Below are 17,468 nucleotides of genomic sequence, written 5' to 3'. Positions count from 1 at the left end.
AGCTTGCCAGGCACGGGTCCTTGGAGGTCAGAAGAGATGGAGTCACAGTTAGCATTTGCTATGCCTGGGCCTACTTTGTGGAGGGGTGTAGGTGGCAATTGAGGGAGACCTCAGGAGGAGCTCACCTGTGAGAAGAGAGTCCACCTGGTAAGCTCCTATTTTAACTAATTCTTGCTAACTAGAGGCTAAATTCTGATTCTCCTTCTGAAGGGGTGTGAATGAATCCAGCACCCTGGGGCAAAGCCCCAGTTACCTCACCTTAGTTATAGTTATGATCAAAAGCAGCCCTGCCCCTACCCAGGACTCGCTCCTAGGAATGTTTCTAGTAGCTTCCAGGCCAGGAATTTCCTGGCAGCTCCCTTACCTGGCCTCTCCTTTATCATCTAGCTGCCCTGAAGGGCTTTTCTTGCCTCAAGAGTATTCACTGGTTCCCTCGTGCCCCCAGGATAAATGCCTCTGGGCCCAGCCTAATGTTCTGGCTTTATTTCACATTTATTCCTTTTCACTCACTCTATGATCTGACCAAAGAAGGAAGGGTAACCTGAGGTCTGAGTCCTCATCAGCACGTCACAGGATGCGTGGGTCCCTTGGGTCTACTGGGATGGATGCCAGGAACTTGGCCAGTGTCCTGGCAGCAGCACCCCACCCCTGATTTGGAAAACTAGCCTCCTTGGGTGTTACCAGGCCCTGGAGTGGAGGCCCTTCCTCAGAGTCCTGGATGTCGGGCCCCCTGGCCTCCTGTTGCTTCCCCAGAGTCTCTGTATGAGAAATGTCCAGCTGTATGAGCAGAGGGTGGAGTGAGGCGGGGGATGGGGTAAGAGACAGAGGGGCTCTGTCTGGAGGGGGGAACTGCTTGGCTGCCTCCTAAATCCTCTTCAGCTTCTTGGGAATAATCGGAGGCTGGCTGGGCATGGAAGGAAGCTGCATGCCAGGCTGGAAGAGATGGAAGGTAGTCAGTTCCCAAGGCCAGGTCTGCCTCTCTCTTTCTCTTAAGCTTGGACGGTACCTAAGCCTAGGCCTGATCTGAGACCATCACTCAGCTCTTACTAAGTATTCCTTGTTCCCTAATGGGCCATACCCATCCCCCATACCCAATAAATCTGACCTCAGACACTAACTAGCTCTGTGACCCTGGACAAGTCATTTCACCCTGTTTGCCTCAGTTTCCTCATCTGTAAAATGAGCAGAAGGAAATGGCAAACCACTCCAGTATCTCTGCCAAGAAAACTCCAAACGGGGGTACAAAGAATCGGGCACGGCTGAAACAACTCAATGACAGTACCCAATAAAACAAAATTAGACCACGAGTTTCGGAGGACTGGACCCAGCTTTCTTGCTCTATGGTACTCACAGGTTGTAAGCTCCCTGAGGGCAGGGCCCAGGTCTGTCCCTACTCTGTCTCCCTCGGACTGTAAACTCCTGAGGGTTTAGCTCTGTGCTCTTTTCCCAGAGCCTTTCCCGTCCCAAATCCTCCTTCCCTTCCTCATCTACCACGTCCCTGCTTGAAGGTCAGAGGCGAGACCTTATCTCCACGGTGAGGTGGGGAAGGGGAGATTGACATGGAGCTAAGAGCCAATGGGATAACCTGCTCTTCCCATACCTTCTGCAAGTGGAACAGACACATTTCATAGTCCTCTGCCTCCGAGCAGGCCACCAGGATTGGTTCCATCACGTTGCCTAAGGAACAGAGTGGGGAGAGTGGGGCAGGATCAGGTGGATTCTGAGTGGGGTGAAGTCTGGGAAGACAGTGCTGTTCCTAGGACACCCCATCCCCACTCTCTATGTCCCCCTACCTGTCATTTCAAACTCCAGCCTCCCGAGAATGGCTGACTTCTCCTGAGCGCGAATTCCTGCCCGAGGGAGCTTTCCCTGCAGAGAGGAACAAGGATTTATTTGTTCCCTGGCTCTCATCTGAGGGCAGCCTGGTACAGTAGACGGAGCACTGGGTTTAGAGTCAGGAAGACCTGGGTTCGAAACCTACTTCTGACATACAACAGATGTGTGACCCTGGGTAAGTCATTTACCTTCAGCTTCCTCTTTTATAGAACAGGGATAATCACAGTGCCTTGGTACAGGGCTTGGCCCCCCGGGTTGTGAGGATCAAATAAAATGATGTCTTTGAAGTGCTTTGCAAACCTTACAATGATGTAGAAATGGGAGCTGTGATTATCATCTGCAGGGCCTGGTCCCCAGCCCTGCCCATACCCATCTTCCTCACTTCTGGGAATCACCTCCCCTCTGCTCTGGGCCAACCCATGACCACCAAAAACCACCTTCGCTCCTCCAAGAAGCCCGCCGTGATTCTTCCTGCCCACATTCATGGCTTCCTCCAGAGGCCTGACAGCATTTACTCTTGTGGCCTTTAGGACTCATCCCCTCTCCCCCAAAGTTCCCAGAAAGAATCATCTGACAGCTCCCCCCAACCCCCATGGTCGGCTTCCTGAGGGCACGGCCAAGACCTCTCTCTTCCTTCTCCTCCTGGACTGTGAGGTCTCTGGTCAGGTTCTGCTCCTCTCTCACCTCCTTCCAGGACTGTCAGGGCCCACCTCTGTCCTCGGCTTTTGCCTCCAACATAGCCAAGGTCAAGGGCGGCCTGACAAGGGGGCCAGGGGGCCAGAGAAAGCCCCTTACTTGCTAATCCCTTGTTCTTTCCTTGGTTTGGGGTCCCTCCAACGACCTCCCCACTGTGGTCATTAGGAAAACCCTGATCCCTGGGGCTTCTAGAGGCCAGGGGCGGTCCTCTACCTGGTAGATGAGGCCAGAGCCTCCAGGGCTCAGAGACAAGAACACCAGGTCCTCGGCAAACAGAAGCAGGAGGCGATCTTGGAACTCCTATAGAAAGGACAGTGCGACAGGCCTGCAGCCCAGACCCCTGAGCTGGGGAACCCGGCTCTGTCCTGAGCTCCCACACCGACTTCCTGTGTGGATGGCTCTGGGCAGGTCACCGTCCTCTCGTCACCTATGTAATGGGGGTCACAATATCCTGTAATCCTCCCCTTCCATGACTGTTCTGAGGAAAAAACTTTGTAAGCTGTCATCATGCTATTTGCGGTTGTCACTGTTATTGTTTTTAATAGATAAGAGAGGGCATACAGTGAAAAAATATTTGTTAAAGTTAAAATTAGTTCTGTGACATCATTGGTAACAGAGTCTGGAAGGGAGGTAGAGAGGACAGCCCAGGGAAGTACCCAGAAGGAACGTTTGGAGGAGTTCTCAGCAGACAGCCTGGTCCCTTTGAACCTATGTCCCCCTTTCTCGCCAGCCCCCCAATTCTGCCCTGTAGGACACTCACCCTGGACCTTGCATAGGCCACCTGGACAGGCACCAGAGCTTGTACTGGTCCCAGGTGCTGAATGGGCTTTCCCTCCCATTGCTGGATGGGAGAGCAGAGGAGGCGACTTCGGAGCTCCTGCCTCTTCCAGGGCTCATCACAGGGAACCTGCAGGACCCAGATCAGGGTGTCTGGAGAGCCCACCCCTCCTCTCTTCCCTGTAGCCCAACTCAGCCCAGTCTGGGACATAGGGGCCAAGGACCCAGGATGCAGCCCCCAGGCTCTGCCACTCCAGCCAAGCCTAGCCTGGGAACCGGGGTGGAGGACCTAGGCTCCAACTCAGGTCTGCCCCTATAACCTAGCCTGGGAACCAGGGTCTAAGACCCAGGATGCAGCCCCTAGCCCTGTCTGTCCCTCCAGCCCTGCTCATCTCAAGACCCGGGTCCCAGGATCCACTCTTCTAAGAGTAGGCCCTACTCTTCAACCTGGTCCAGTCCCAGGTCCCAGGCCCGGCTCAGTCTGGAACCTTAAAACCAGAACCTAGATCCCATGACCCAACCCAGGATATCTCGAGACCTAAAACCAGACCCATCATTTCAACACAGCCCTGACCAGCTTACTAGCATGCATCAGGGGCCAAGCACCCCCAGATCAAGCCCCTAAAGCCCAGACTTACCCCAACCTAGCCCAGCCCCAAGCTTGGATCCCAGGACCTGGCCCCTAAGGCTTGGTTAAGCCCAATTTAGTACTAGGAATCCTTCAGCCCTGCCCAGCCCACCCCAGCCCAGCCTGGGACCAGTGACCCAGGGCTCACTACCAAAGGCCAAACCAAGCCTTATCTGTTAATGGGGACCCTCTACTCAGCTCAAACCAGGCCAGGCCAGACAGGACCTAGTCCAATCATCCCAGAACAGCCTTGGAAAGGGGACCTTGCTCTGGGCTAGAGCCCGTCCTCACTTCCTGCCCTTAGGTGGGGAGGAGGGATGGGAGCCCAGGTCACCAGGGCCCCAGTTGGCTGGAAGTAGAGGACCTGGGAGGAAGTGAAGTGTGTGTGTGTGAGGGTCCCTGGGTGAGGCAGGCTTGGGGCCAGGGAAGCTAAAGCTATTTCAGGGAAATGGGGCTTAGTACAGGTCCCAGTCTTATGGGTCCTGAAGTAGCTTACGCCTGCCCTCTAGTGACAAATAGGTGGATTGTGCCAGACTGGGAAGGGCACTCAACCCTAGCTCAGACTTCATTTCCCATTTAGTCCTTGAAGAGCTTGATCTAGGATACCTCTTGGTCCCTGGAGGACCTCTTTCCCAGGACCCTCTCACTATGGCCTTGTCTATGGAGGTGAGGGCTCGCAGAGGGGGAACAGCAGTCCCAGGAGTTGGGGCCGTATATATCATTGACCAGGCCTTGTCCCCTCTCTGAGCCTGCTTCCCTGTCTGTAAAATGAGGAGGGTAGAGTTGATAATATGTAAAGTCCTCTCCCAGCTCTTGGACGGCCTCCCTCCTGTATCCACTCAGGCCCCTTGTACCACCTGCTAAGGCCTCTGGGGGCAGGGGACAACAGGGACGAGTCCTTTGGATTTGAAGTCACCTTGGCAGATGAGTGGAATATGGATTGGAGTTGGGGAAGGGGGAGGCTGAAAGCAGGTAGACCAGCTAGGAGGCCATTGGAACAGTCTAGGTGAGAGGTGATAGGAAGATGAACTAGGCTGGTGACTATGGGTATAGGAGAGAAGTTATAAAATTTGTTGAAATTTGGAAACCCATCAGAGCTGTGGGTTAAGTATGAGTGAGGAGTCGAGGATGGTGCTGAGTTTTCCAGCCTGAGTGATAGGGTGGTACCCTCAACACTAATAGGGAAGTCTGGAAGAGGGGCAAGTTTTGGGGAAAAGATGAGTTGAATTGCAGAAGTGCTGAAGTGGAGGTGCTTACAGACAGTCATAACAAAGGCAGCTAGCTCAGAGGAGAAAAAGGAGCAGCCATCAGAAGTGCACAGATGTAGTCATCTGCATAGAAATGCTAATTAAACCCACTGATGCTGGTGAGATCACCAGCAGAGATGGTATAGGGCAGACAATGAGTTTTTATTGTATTTAAAAAGGTAAGAACCATCTTTTTTTTTTTTTTTAAGCTCACATGCCATACAAAAGCAAGTCCAGATTTTGCCCTTTGGCTGGAGTTTGCTGACCCCTGGTATGGAGGGAGAAAAGAAGAGGGCCCAGCACAGAGCTTTGCGGGACCCTCATGGTTGCTGGGCATGATCTGGATCAAAGGAAAGGAGATCGAGAAGGAGTGGACAGCTAAATAGGGAGAGAACCAGGAGAGTAAGAAGGGAGTGTCCTGAAAACCTATAGAGAAGAGGAAAGGAAGAGGGAGTGATCAACAGGGCCAAAGACTGCAGAGAGGGCAAGGAGAAGGAGGATTGAGAAAAGGCCATTGGATCTGGCAATGAAGAGATCTCTGGTCACTTTGGAGAGAGCAGTTTTGGGGGGATGGGGAGGTCAGAGGCCAGACCACAGAGAGTTAGGAAGAGAGTAAGAGAAGAGGAAATGGACGTACCTATTGTAGATGGTCTTCTCAAGGTGTGTAGCCACAAAAGGCAGAAGAGATGTGGAACAATAGATAGCAGAGATGGATGGAGCAGATGAGGGTTTTTTTTTTAAAGAATGAGGGAGACATGGGCATGTTTGATGTTGTTCATCCTTTGTTTTTGAAGAGGACCAATGACACCCGAGGGTTGTGTCTTGACTTGCGTGTGAATTGGATTTAAGTGAGGCAGAACTGTGCAAAGCCCCCAGCCTCACTCTCTCTTACAGAGTCATGGAAATCCAGTAGCAAGACAAAGTCAAGAAGACTGCTGATGGCCTAGGATGCAGTGGCTGACCTCGGCATCTTTGATGTCTGACCAAGCTCTAAGCACTCCACAGCACCTGCTTCAACCACCTTCATGGCTGCTGGAACAAATTGTTCTCATCCTCCCATTCCGCCAGGGGAAGTCTTCATATGCTTGGGGTTGGCACCCCTCAACTCACTGATGGGTTTGAGATCTATTGGTTCCCCCAACCTGGTTTTAGCCTGTCTGCCAAGATGGTTTTTATCAGGGCATGGCCACTGCAGGTGCTATAGCTTTTTGGTGGCACAAGTGAGAGTTGGGTAACGGGTGAATACTGAAGGTGGATGTAGTACTAAAAAGGGCTCATCAAGACCTCACACTAGAAATGCTAGTCCTCCCTAAACAGCCAGTGAACAGGGAGAGACTGAAGATAAGCAAAAGAGTGGGGATGATAGAGGGGAAAATCCGCTTAGGATGGTGGGAGGGGATGGGATCAAGAGTGCATGAAGGATTGGGCTTGGCCAGAAGAGCCATGTCCTCAGAGACTAGAAGGAAGAGACAGTGGGAGATGATGGTGAAGAGAAAAGGAAAAAGGAGCTCACTGAGAATGGCCTCAGTTTTTTTCAGGGAAATCTAAGGCAAGGTCTTCATTTAAGAGGGTAGAGGTGCCATGGGAGGCTTGAGGAGAGGCAAGGTTTGGAATAGCCAAACCTTATGCTGAGTGGGGTAGTGAATGTTTGCCTTGCTATAGTAAGGGTCCAGTTGAGTTGAGATAAAACAGATTTGTATTTGGCACCACCCAATATGGTTTCATGATTTCCTTTAGCTCCATTTAGCAGCATGTGAGTAGGAATGAAGGAGAAGATGGCGGTAGTAATCCAGGGCTGGATCAGACATGGTCGATGATAGGTCAAAGGGACAGGGAATTCTAGCATAGAGAGGGAATAGTGTAGAATTGAGTTGGTTCACCAAGGGGTTGTTGAGATAGGGAAGGAAGGAGTGTAGCCACTACAGGGGTCACATCTTGGGAAAGAACTGAGAGGTGGGGGTAATGGAGGACATGGTGAGGGTAAAGAGCAGGGTCAGCAGTCATAAGGCAGAGGGAAAATGGAATAATGAAAGACTGTGATCAGATCAAGGGGTCTCATACTCTGTGAACATGGAAATGGAATTCTTAAGAGTGTCACACGATTAATGGTATATAACCCCAAGATCAAGAGTATGACCATTTATGCCTGCTAGTAACTAAGGTGGAGTGGAGGAACAGGTCAGGAGAAATGAGTGGACTGAGGAACTGGGAAGTTTGGGTATTTGAAGAAGTATTAAGTATGTATGTTGAAGTCCTGTAGTATGAGGGCAAAGTTGCTTAGTGAAGGTGGAAGGGGAAAAGTCTGTAAACAACAATGTATATCCCAACTGTGCTACAGAAAACAATGGATCAGGGCATATGAGAGCGTATGAGAAAAAGTATAGCCAATTCAGAATTGGTGATGACTAAAGGGACTTCATTGGGAGGGAGCCAGTTCTCAGGGAGGGCCAGAAAATGGAAGGAGTGAGAAAGGGAAAGCTTTATTCATCATGGTGTAAGCATTCCAGAGGGCTCAGTAGAAGGTATAGGATGATCTGGACTGAAAACACTGGGTGGGGGGTGGTCGAGGTAGGGTTGAGGTGGCTAGGAGTAGGGAGCAGCCAGGTGGGGATGGGGAACAGGGTTTGTAACAGGGTTCAGAATCACTGGACTGGGGTGAGTATAAGGAGGTGAGGATGCTAATCACTGAGGAATCAGTCCAGGCAGAGTATTGGATAGAGGTCTGTGGAGGGAGGTGTATAATTAGATTATTCCTTGAGGTTCACCCTTCTAACTTCTTTCCTACTATGACAGGTGGTAGTGTGTGTGTGTGAGGTGGTGGGACACATCTGGGCACCTCTTTACAACTACCTGGCAGAGACTCAAGTCTTTTCTAGTGTGCCCCCTCAGTGGTCCTCTGGGATGGAAGCTTCCTCAGTTTTCCAAATGGAGACTCACCAGCAGAGACAGGGGACTAGAATGTGGTTCCAAGTTCTGGCCTTTCAACTCTTGGATTCGATGCTGGAGCCCAAGAAACCAGAGCCGGCACTTGTCAGGGGTCCCACAGAAGATGGTCCTGGTCTCAATCATGGAACCTGTGGGAGCACCACCCCACTACTGTGTCCGAGGCCCTAAGAGCCTCCAAATCCCCATTTCTGGCAGAAAGCCCCAATTCCTCATCTCATTTACAGGGGACCCCAATGATTTGCCCAGACATTATGAACATGAGTAGCCCAATTCACCATCTCAGGCTCAGATGGCCTCAATCCCCCTTCTGGGAACAATATGGTTTCGGGGGAAAGAGTGGAATCAAAAGGCCTGGGTTAGAACCCTGGATCTTCTAGTTACTATCTGTGTGACCTTGCCCTATGTGTACCTCAGTTTCCTCATCTGTAATATGAAAAGGTGACTAGATGGGCCCTAAAGTCCCTTCAAGATTAAAATTTATGAAATTCTGGTCCCATGGCTCTGATTCTTCATCTTAACCTTTGTGTGTGTGTGTGATGGACCCCTTTGATAATCTGGTGAAGTCTACGGACACACTGTCCCCTCCACCCACTTTTTTTGTCACTGGGACTCCCTCTCTCACTCAGGCTAGAAGTACAGTAGCCACTCATGGGGCTGACTCCAGTGCTCATCAGTATGGGAGCTCTGACCTGCTCCATTTTTCTGACATGGGCTTGCTTGCCCCTCCTTATGCAACTAGGTGACCCTCTACTCCCAGGGGTTCACCCCATTGACACCAGACTTAGCGCAGACACAGGATTGGCTTAGCATACAGCTGTCAAGCAATCCACCAGCCTCAGCCTCCCCAGGAGTTGTAAGTACAGACTTGGAGCACTACCCTTAGCAGCTATGAACCCCTTTTCAGAACAATGTCTGAATGAACAAACCAAAGTACTTTGGGTCACAAAGGAAACCAATTACACTGAAATACTCATCCAAGTTTTTTTTTTTTTAAGTTCATAGACCCCAGGTTAAGAATCCCTGTTCTAGGCCACAGAGGGCTCTGATTCTCCACCCCAGGCACAGAGGGCCCTGGTTCCTTGTCCTCTAGGCCCATTCTTGGGTACAGAATCTCTTGTTCGCCCCAAGAAGGAGGTGGCTGTGATGGTCTGAGAGGCTCTGAGAATAAGGACTTACCGAAGATGTCAAGCCCAGTCTGGTCACCCTGGTGCTCTCTCACCCTCAGCCCTGTGAGGGGAAGAAGTCCCTGCAGGTAGGAATAAGATAAGACTTCCGCCCCATTTCTTGAATCCCTCTGGGGTGCTTAGACATCTGGGCCCCTGGATGTCCCCAGTTTTCTCCTTCCTGTTCTCACTCTTCTTAATAATTAAGGCAACAGGGCAGTAACTAACAATTCTGGGACCTTGGGCAGGCAGCATGAAACATGACTTTAAGACTCCAGGCCCAGGTCCTAGCCAGGAGCAGAAACTTCAGGATATAGGTACTTGTAGAGGGAATGTCCCAGGACATCAATCATTTCTGGGAGGGGAAGCCGTCTGTCAGCTTCCCATTTTAACTAATTCTTGTCAAATACGTGCTAACCTCAAGCGTAACAAAGGTTGCCTTCTAAGTGTTGGTATCTGGGACAAACTCCTGATTGCCTCATCTTAGTTATGGCTCTGGGGAAGTAGTGAAGTGAGGGAGTTGTGGGCCCTATGTTAGCTCACGTTCACAGAGATGCTCGTTGAGGTAGCTAGGTTGGTTCAGTGGATAGAGCACTAGGCCTGGAGTCAGAAAGCCCCGAGCTCAAATCTGACCTGTGAAACAGACTAACTACCTGATAAGTCACTTAACTTCTGTCTGCCTCAACTGAAAATGGGTCAGAACTGTAAAAAAACACTGAAAATTGTAAAACTGTAACAAGAGCACTTACCTCCCAAGGTGGCTGGCTGTAAGGATCAAATGATAATATTTTTAAAGCACTTAACACAGTGCCTGGCACACAGCAGACACTCAGAATAAAAGTTTTGTCCTTTTCCCTCGTACTTCATGTCATCAGTGCCTTACCCAATCTGTGGCAGCTGCCCTCAACCTAATCCACCCACCCCCTTTGCTCCCCAGAATCAGACACACAGGTCAGAGGCCGTAGGGTGAGGAGGGGAATGGGGGGGGGGTCCAGGAGGAGGAGGAAGAGGAAGGCTCACCTGGTAGACAAAAGCTTGATGCTCCGGGGCCAGCGACAGAACCAGAACGTGGGAGGGAAAGAGCACCAGGTACCTCTCAGGTGCCTCCTGCTGGGAGAGGTCGGGGTCTGGTCACAGTTGGGCGCTATGTCTATATATGCTGGCAGGATTTGTTAAGTGAATCCCAAATGTGGTACAAGATCCTTCTCTCAAAACTCTCCCTGGTGAGTTGGGGACAGGAAAGCTCTCTGGCCACAATGGCTTTCATTTGGCCTGGGCAGATAGGTGGCACCATAGTGGGTAAAGCGTCATGTGTGGAAGACTCATCTCCCTGAGTTCAAATCTGGCCTCAGACATTTACTAGATGTGTGACCCTCGGCAAGTCACTTCACCCTGTTTGCTTCAGTTTCCTCATCTGTAAAATGAGCTAAGGAAGGAAATGGCAAACCACTGCAGTATCTCTGCCAGGAAAACCCCAAATGGGGTCATGGAGAGTCTGAAACGACTGACCAACAACAACCCCTTTCCTCCTTTCCTCTCTGGGAGAATGGGAAGGGGTCTTCCTTTACCCCCTCAGTCTAGGACCTCCCTCTCTGGCCTTCTTCTGTCCTTTTCCTGAAGAAGCTTCTTTTTCTATCCCTCCAGGAGGTCTTCCGTGTGTGTGTGTGTGTGTGTGTGTGCGCGCGCGCGCAAGCTTCATCTCCAAGCATGTGTTGACTTCACTGAATCAGAGAATTTGAGAGCTGTAGGGACCTCAGTGCCCCTCTGTCTGTCCAGTATAAACCACCCACCCAAGGAATCCCCACCATCCCATGCCCAGCAAGCTGGCATCCATGCTCTGCTTGAAGAGCCTGCCACATCTCCAGGCAGCCCACTCTGCTTTGGGATAGCTCTCATTGTTAGAAAGCTCTTCCTCGATCAAACCTCAATTTGCTTCCCTTGGGGCTGACACATGGGCCAATGGGCATGGGATCATAGATTCTGAGCCCAGATGGAGCCATCTACTCCAATACCCTCATTTTTTAAAACTTTTCAGTCATTTTTCAGTCATGTCTGACTCTCCATGACCCCATTTGGGGTTTTCTTGGCAAAGATACTGGAGTGGTTTGCCATTGCCTTCTCCAGTTCATTTTATAGATGAGGAAACTGAGGCAAAAGGATTAAGTGACTTGCTCAGGGTCACACAGCTTGTGTCTGAGGCCAGATTTGAACTCAGGTCCTCTTAATTCTAAGCCCTGCGCTCTACCTAGCTGCATTTCCTCATTTTACAGTTGAGGAAACTGAGGCACAAGAAAGTGAAGTGACTTACCCGAGGTCACACAGGTAATAAGAGTCAGAAATGGGCTTTGAACTCAAGTTCTCTGATTCTGAAGCTAACACTCTTCCCACTATTCCTCATAGTCTCCAACTTTAGTTGAGAATCTACAATTTTGTACCCATTTTACAGATGGGCACACCGAAATACAGCAAAGAACAACAGACCCTAAATGAGAAATTTTCTCCCTGGCCAGAAGTCCAGAGATTGACCTGGGTTCGAGTGGACAATGTCTATATGGTGGTGTGGAGGCCAGGGCATTATTACCTCTGTGTGGCGGCTGTGGAACTGGACCATGGAGGACCACAAGACTTCCCCCAGAGAATGTATTCTGCCCTGCTTCCACTTCAGGATTGGTTCTGAAAACAGAAATGCCTCCAGCTCCTTTCGGGTCTTACCCCACAGCACCTCTTCCTGAAATCAAACAACCAATCAACACGTATGTATTTATTAAACCCTTACTATGTGCCAAACACTGTGATAGTCACTTAGGACTCAGTCTCTGCTCTCAGGGAGCTTACATTCCGTTATGGACACATGTAAGTATTCACAAAATAAATACAAAGGGATTTCAAAGGTGGGGGTGAGGAGGAGGCAATAACAATTGGTGGCAGGGGCGGAGATCATAGAAGGTGATATCTGAACACCTACTGTGTGCTAGGCACTGGGCTAAATGCTTTATAAATACCATTTCATTTGATTCTCACAACAACCTTGGGAGTCAGGTCCTTTTCTAATCTCCGTTTTACAGCTGAGGAAACTGAGGCAAACAGAGGTTAAGCAATTTGCATGCAGGGGTCATATGGTAAGTTTTGTCTGAGGCTGGTTTTAAAGCTAAGTCTTTATGCCTTCAGGCCCAGAGCGCTATCCATGGTGCCACTTAGCAACCACACTTCGGTATCTGAGTGGAGTATGGATTAGCAGGGGAGGAAGGGGGAGAGGTGGAGACATGAGGTCAAGAGAACAATTAGGAAGCTATTAGAATTATGCATATTAGTGATTCTCAAACTTTTTGGTCTTAGGACCCTTTCACATTCTTAAAAATTATTGAGGACCAAGCCCTTCCCCCCCACCCAAAGCCTTTGTTTATGTGGGTTGTAGCTACCAATATTTTCATATGAGAAACTGGAATGTTTTAGTGTTACTACGAAAATAGTTTTGACCTTGTGGATGCCTCCCCAAAAGAGTCTTGGGGAACCTCCCAGGGACCCTTGACCCACACTTTGAGATCCATTGGTCTGGGGATGAGAACCTGAGCTCTGATGGTGGGTGTTTGAGTGAAGAAAACAGGACATACATGAGAGACACAGATGAGAACAAAAGATGTGAAGTATTTTGCAAACTTTCAGACTCAGGGATAGGGACTATGCATGATTTCATTGGGGAACTTTAGAAGAGGAAATTCACTCTACTAATACAGCTTGGCCCCTCCTCCACTATATATAGTCTTAAGAAGGAGACTGCCGCTACCCATTCAGATTAGTACCTTCTCTATGATCAATCAATCAATCAACATTTATTAAGCACCTACTAGCAGCAACTAAGTGGTGCAATGGATAGAGTGCTGGACTTTGGGTCAAACAGTTTGGCTGGATTGTACCATGTGTGAAGTGGAGTGATGTACGTAAGCCAGGGAAGGTGGGCTGTGGTTAGATTGTGAAGAGCATTAAGTGCCAGCCAGAGCCTAAAAGTAACAGTAAGTCACTGGGGCCTTTCGAGTAGGGGGTAACAATGATCAGACCTTTGTTTTAGCACTTTGGCAGCTATATAGAAGGTGGACTGAACAGCAGTGAGGCCAGAGGCAGGGAGACCAAGGAAGAGGTTATTGCCATAGTCCAGATGAGGGGTGATGAGGGACTGAGTTCCAGCAGTGGCTGGGCAAGTGGAGAGGAGGGGATACATAAGAGAGAGGTAGAGGGTAAACTGAGAAGACATGGCAACTTATTGGACATGTTGGGAGAGAGAGGGAGAGGAACTAATTGGATGTGATGGGAGAGAGGAGGGAGAATGAGGAGTCTGAGAGACTGACTGGAAAGATGGTGATACACTCAGCAAACTTTTCTTTTCTGATTTCTCCCCTCTGTTACAGTCAACTTGGCCTGTTAGCTCTTCCCTGAATATAACTGTCCATCTCCTACCCTGGGCTGTCACGTAGGGCCTCCTCTTCATGTGTGGAATACTCTCTCCTCAGAGTTCTAGCTTTCTTCCTTTAAAGCACAGATCCGATGCCACCTCCTACATGAGGCCTTTCCCAATCCCCTCACCCCCTTGAAATTACTTCCTCTATATTCTGTGTATGTGCTATATCCCTACTCCCATCCCCTCCTCTGGAATGGAATGGAAGAATGGAATGGTAGAATGGAAGCTTCCTGCAAGCAGGTCCTGTTCTTTTTTTGTATTTGTATACTCAGAGCCTAGCATAGTATTTGGCATGGTATCAGCTTGATAAAAGTTGAATTTAATTCATCAAAACTTGTGGCAATGATTTCACTTGTGTTCACACGTGTGTGCACTTGGGCACTAGAGAGGAGTGAGTTTCTCAGAGCCTCTAGGAATAAAAATTACTTTGTAGGGAGAGTTGGTGCCATACCTGACATGCACAGGCATGAGTGGGCATGGGCAAGTTTGGTGTCTCTTTCTGCCCCCAGGCCCCTCTTTTCAGTTCTTTCAGTTTCTGGTCAGGACAGGATGGTACTTTACAGGCAAGGCTGGGGATCTCCAATTACACTATGGGTATGGGTGTGTACACAGACAAACCCCTCACTCCAATCCTAACCCTAGTTCTTTGAGAATTTCCATGAGAAGAATCTTCCTCCCTTTACCCTCAACATTTCCATTTTCTGGTGACTATATACTTTGGGTCTGATTAAGGCGGGGCTTGGTTCTGGCCTTGATGCCTCAGTTAGACTCAGGTTGGGGCTGTTTTATTACTGATTCCCTCCTCCCCACCCCCACCTCCCATCCTGAACACTTGCCTGGGGATCCAGAGATTGAAGAGCTTCTTGGAAGAGCTGTCCAATATCTCTCACTTGTCCCTGTGAAGAATTGAGAGTCAGTCCTGGAGGCCAGCCTGGGAGCTGAAGCCCCAATAGAATGGAGATTGGGAGTTTCATTCCTAATGGGCCTTCCTGTTCCCTCCTCAGAGATGAAAGATTGGCCAAGGTGCTCCCACTACTCATCAAGCCCTTGGAGAGTGTCCTGTTAAACTCACATTTCCCTGGTCAGCTGAGCGATCTTGGGGATGAATGGATCTTTCCTCTCTAGTTTTGGAGGTCAACCATTTCCTGTATGGAGTGGGCAAATGGGCAGAATTACCATGGTTTCTTCAGAGTAATTGCAGAAAGAAGGAGAAAGGGGATGGACCGGAGGACTGGATATCCTCTTTGAGGGAAGTACTGAATTCTCTTCCCTTCCCTTCCTTAGGGGAAAGATCCCCCCTCCCCCCTCCCAACCCTCATCCCTCCTCTGCTCAGAGAGCAAGAAATGCTCCATTCCCCACACTTCCAAACCTTCCCCTTGTCTTGATGATCCAGCTCTGTGGCACTATCTTCCTCCAAGGTTTGAAGCCCAGCACCTCCAGTTTTCTTTGACTTTTCCCTCTCTGGTAGCAGTTGCTAAATCTTGGCCATTTCCCCTCCCCCTGCATCTCCATCATCTGAGTTCTCCATTCCATGCCCCATGGTCTCTAGCCTAGTACAGACCCTCATACTCTCTTGCCTAGACTCTCCTAACAGAATCCTAGCTGTTTTCTGAACCCTTCTTGGTGGTTTCCCTCTCCTATCTTTCACATGAGCCATCTTTCTAATGCCCTGAACTGACTGCCACTTCCATGCTTAAAGACTTACAATGTTTGATCCAGCAATACCATTCCTAGGTCTGTATCCCAAAGAGACCATAAAAAAGTGAAAAGGACCCACATGTACAAAATTATTTCTGCAGCTCTTTTTGTGGTGGCCAAGAATTGGAAATTGAGCTATGCTCATCAATTGGGGAATGGCTGAACAAGTTGTGGTATATGAATGTAATGGAATACTATTGTGCTCTAAGAAATGATGAGCAGGCAGATTTAAGAAAAACCTGGAAAGGCTTACTGATGCTGAGTGAAGTGAGCAGAACCAGGAGAACATTGTACACAGTGACAGCCACATTGTGCAATGACCAACTTTGATAGACTTAGCTCTTCTTAGCAATACAATGATCTAAGACAATTCCAGAAGACTCATGTTGGAAAATACTATTCACATGAAGCAAAAGAACTATGGAGTCTAAATGCAGATCAAAGTATAGTATTTTCTCTCTTTTTTTCTTTCTCGTGGTTTTTCCCTTTTGTTCTAATTCTTCTTTACAACATGACTAATGTAGAAATATGTTTAATGTGATAGCTTATATCAGATTGCTTGCCATCTTGGGGAGGGAGGAAGGAAAGGAGGGAGAATAATTTAGAACTCAAAATCTTATAAAATGAATATTGAAAACCAAAAATTAATTAATTAAAAAATAATGCAATCATATATATTTTTTAAAAAGACATATGATGGCTCCTCATTTCCCACAGGATTGGAGAGATGGTACTTCAAATTTAATTTTTTTATTAATTTATTTTGGTTGATCAACAATCATTTCCATAAGCTTTTGAGTTTTAAATTTTTCTCCCCCTCCCTCCCCAAGGTGGCACACAATCTGATATAGGCTATACATACACATTCCTATTAAACACATTTTCACATTAGTGATATTGTAAGGAAGAATTAGAACCAATAGGAGGGACCACCAGAAAGAGGAAACAGAACAAAAGAGAAGAAAAAAATAGCAAATAGTATGCTTCGATCTGCATTCAAACTTCATAGTTCTTTTTTTTTGGATGTGGATAGCATTTTCCATCATGAGACTTTTGGAGATGTCTTAGATCCCTGCTGAGAAGGGCTAAGTGTATCAAAGTTAGTCATCGCACAGCGAGGCTGTTACCGTGTACAATGTTCTCCTGGTTCTGCTCACTTCACTCAGCATCAGTCCGAGATGGTACTTTAGTATCCGTATAATCCAACCCATACTTGAGAGGAATTCCAATGATAACATACCACCAAAATAGTTGTCCAGTCTCTGCTTGAAAGCCCCCAATGGAGGGAAAACTCATCACCTTCTGTGTAGCCCCTTCCACTTGGACAGCTCTTGTGTTTCATGCTTGAATTTTCCTCACAACATTACTGTTACTGTGCACAATGATCTCCCAGTTCTTCTCACTTCACTTTGCATCAGTTCATATAGGTCTTGTCATGTTTTTTTTTTTTTAAACCATCTCTCTCATCATTTCTTATAGCACAATAGTACTCCCTCACAATTATTCGCCCCAACTTGTTCAGTTGCTCCCCAATTGATGAGCATCTCCTAAATGTCCAATACTTTCCCACCAGAAGAAGAACTACCTTAATTTTTTTTTTGTACAAATACGTCCTTTTCATTTTTCTTTCATCTCTTTGAGATACAGATCTAGTAGTGGTATTATTGGGTTAAAGCGTATACACAGTTTTAGAGCCCTTTGAGCATAGTTCCAAATTGTTTTTCAGGAATGATTGGTCCAGTTCACAATTCCACCCACAGTTTATTAATGTATATATTTTGCCTCGTCCCTTCCAGCATTTGTCATTTCTAATAAGTGTGAGGTGGTATCTCAGAATTATTTTAATTTGCATTGCTTTAATCAATAGGAATTTAGACTGTGATTTTTTTCATATAAATATAGATAGTTTTGATTTTTTCCTCTGAAACTACCCATTCATATCGGTTGACCATTTATCAATTTGGGAATGGCTTTTATTTTTTATAAATTTGACTCAGTTCCCTATAAGTGTGAAAAATGAGGC

At 48.1% G+C, this 17,468-nt stretch overlaps 1 protein-coding gene across 1 annotated transcript in view; it reads right to left on the bottom strand.

Moving 5' to 3' along the window:
• Positions 1 to 468: 468 nt before the first annotated feature.
• The window catches only part of LOC114038284, a 22,745-nt gene continuing 5,745 nt past the window's right edge, over positions 469 to 17,468 (bottom strand). The window contains exons 2-12 of the mRNA XM_027855548.1: positions 14,819 to 14,891; positions 14,583 to 14,642; positions 11,875 to 12,021; positions 10,314 to 10,400; positions 9,307 to 9,376; positions 8,122 to 8,258; positions 3,293 to 3,439; positions 2,746 to 2,832; positions 1,794 to 1,869; positions 1,601 to 1,677; positions 469 to 933 (exon numbers count right to left, since the gene is read on the bottom strand). Of these exons, the coding sequence (XP_027711349.1) occupies positions 865 to 933; positions 1,601 to 1,677; positions 1,794 to 1,869; positions 2,746 to 2,832; positions 3,293 to 3,439; positions 8,122 to 8,258; positions 9,307 to 9,376; positions 10,314 to 10,400; positions 11,875 to 12,021; positions 14,583 to 14,642; positions 14,819 to 14,891 (1,030 nt within the window). The 3' untranslated portion in view covers positions 469 to 864. The remainder of the gene's footprint in view (positions 934 to 1,600; positions 1,678 to 1,793; positions 1,870 to 2,745; positions 2,833 to 3,292; positions 3,440 to 8,121; positions 8,259 to 9,306; positions 9,377 to 10,313; positions 10,401 to 11,874; positions 12,022 to 14,582; positions 14,643 to 14,818; positions 14,892 to 17,468) is intronic.

The sequence above is a fragment of the Vombatus ursinus genome, unplaced genomic scaffold (assembly GCF_900497805.2).
Source record: "Vombatus ursinus unplaced genomic scaffold, bare-nosed wombat genome assembly UNPS02010822.1, whole genome shotgun sequence".
In the NCBI taxonomy this organism is placed as follows: domain Eukaryota; kingdom Metazoa; phylum Chordata; class Mammalia; order Diprotodontia; family Vombatidae; genus Vombatus; species Vombatus ursinus.
Note: the sequence above shows the minus strand (reverse complement) of the source record. Positions and strands in the feature narration are given on the sequence as shown.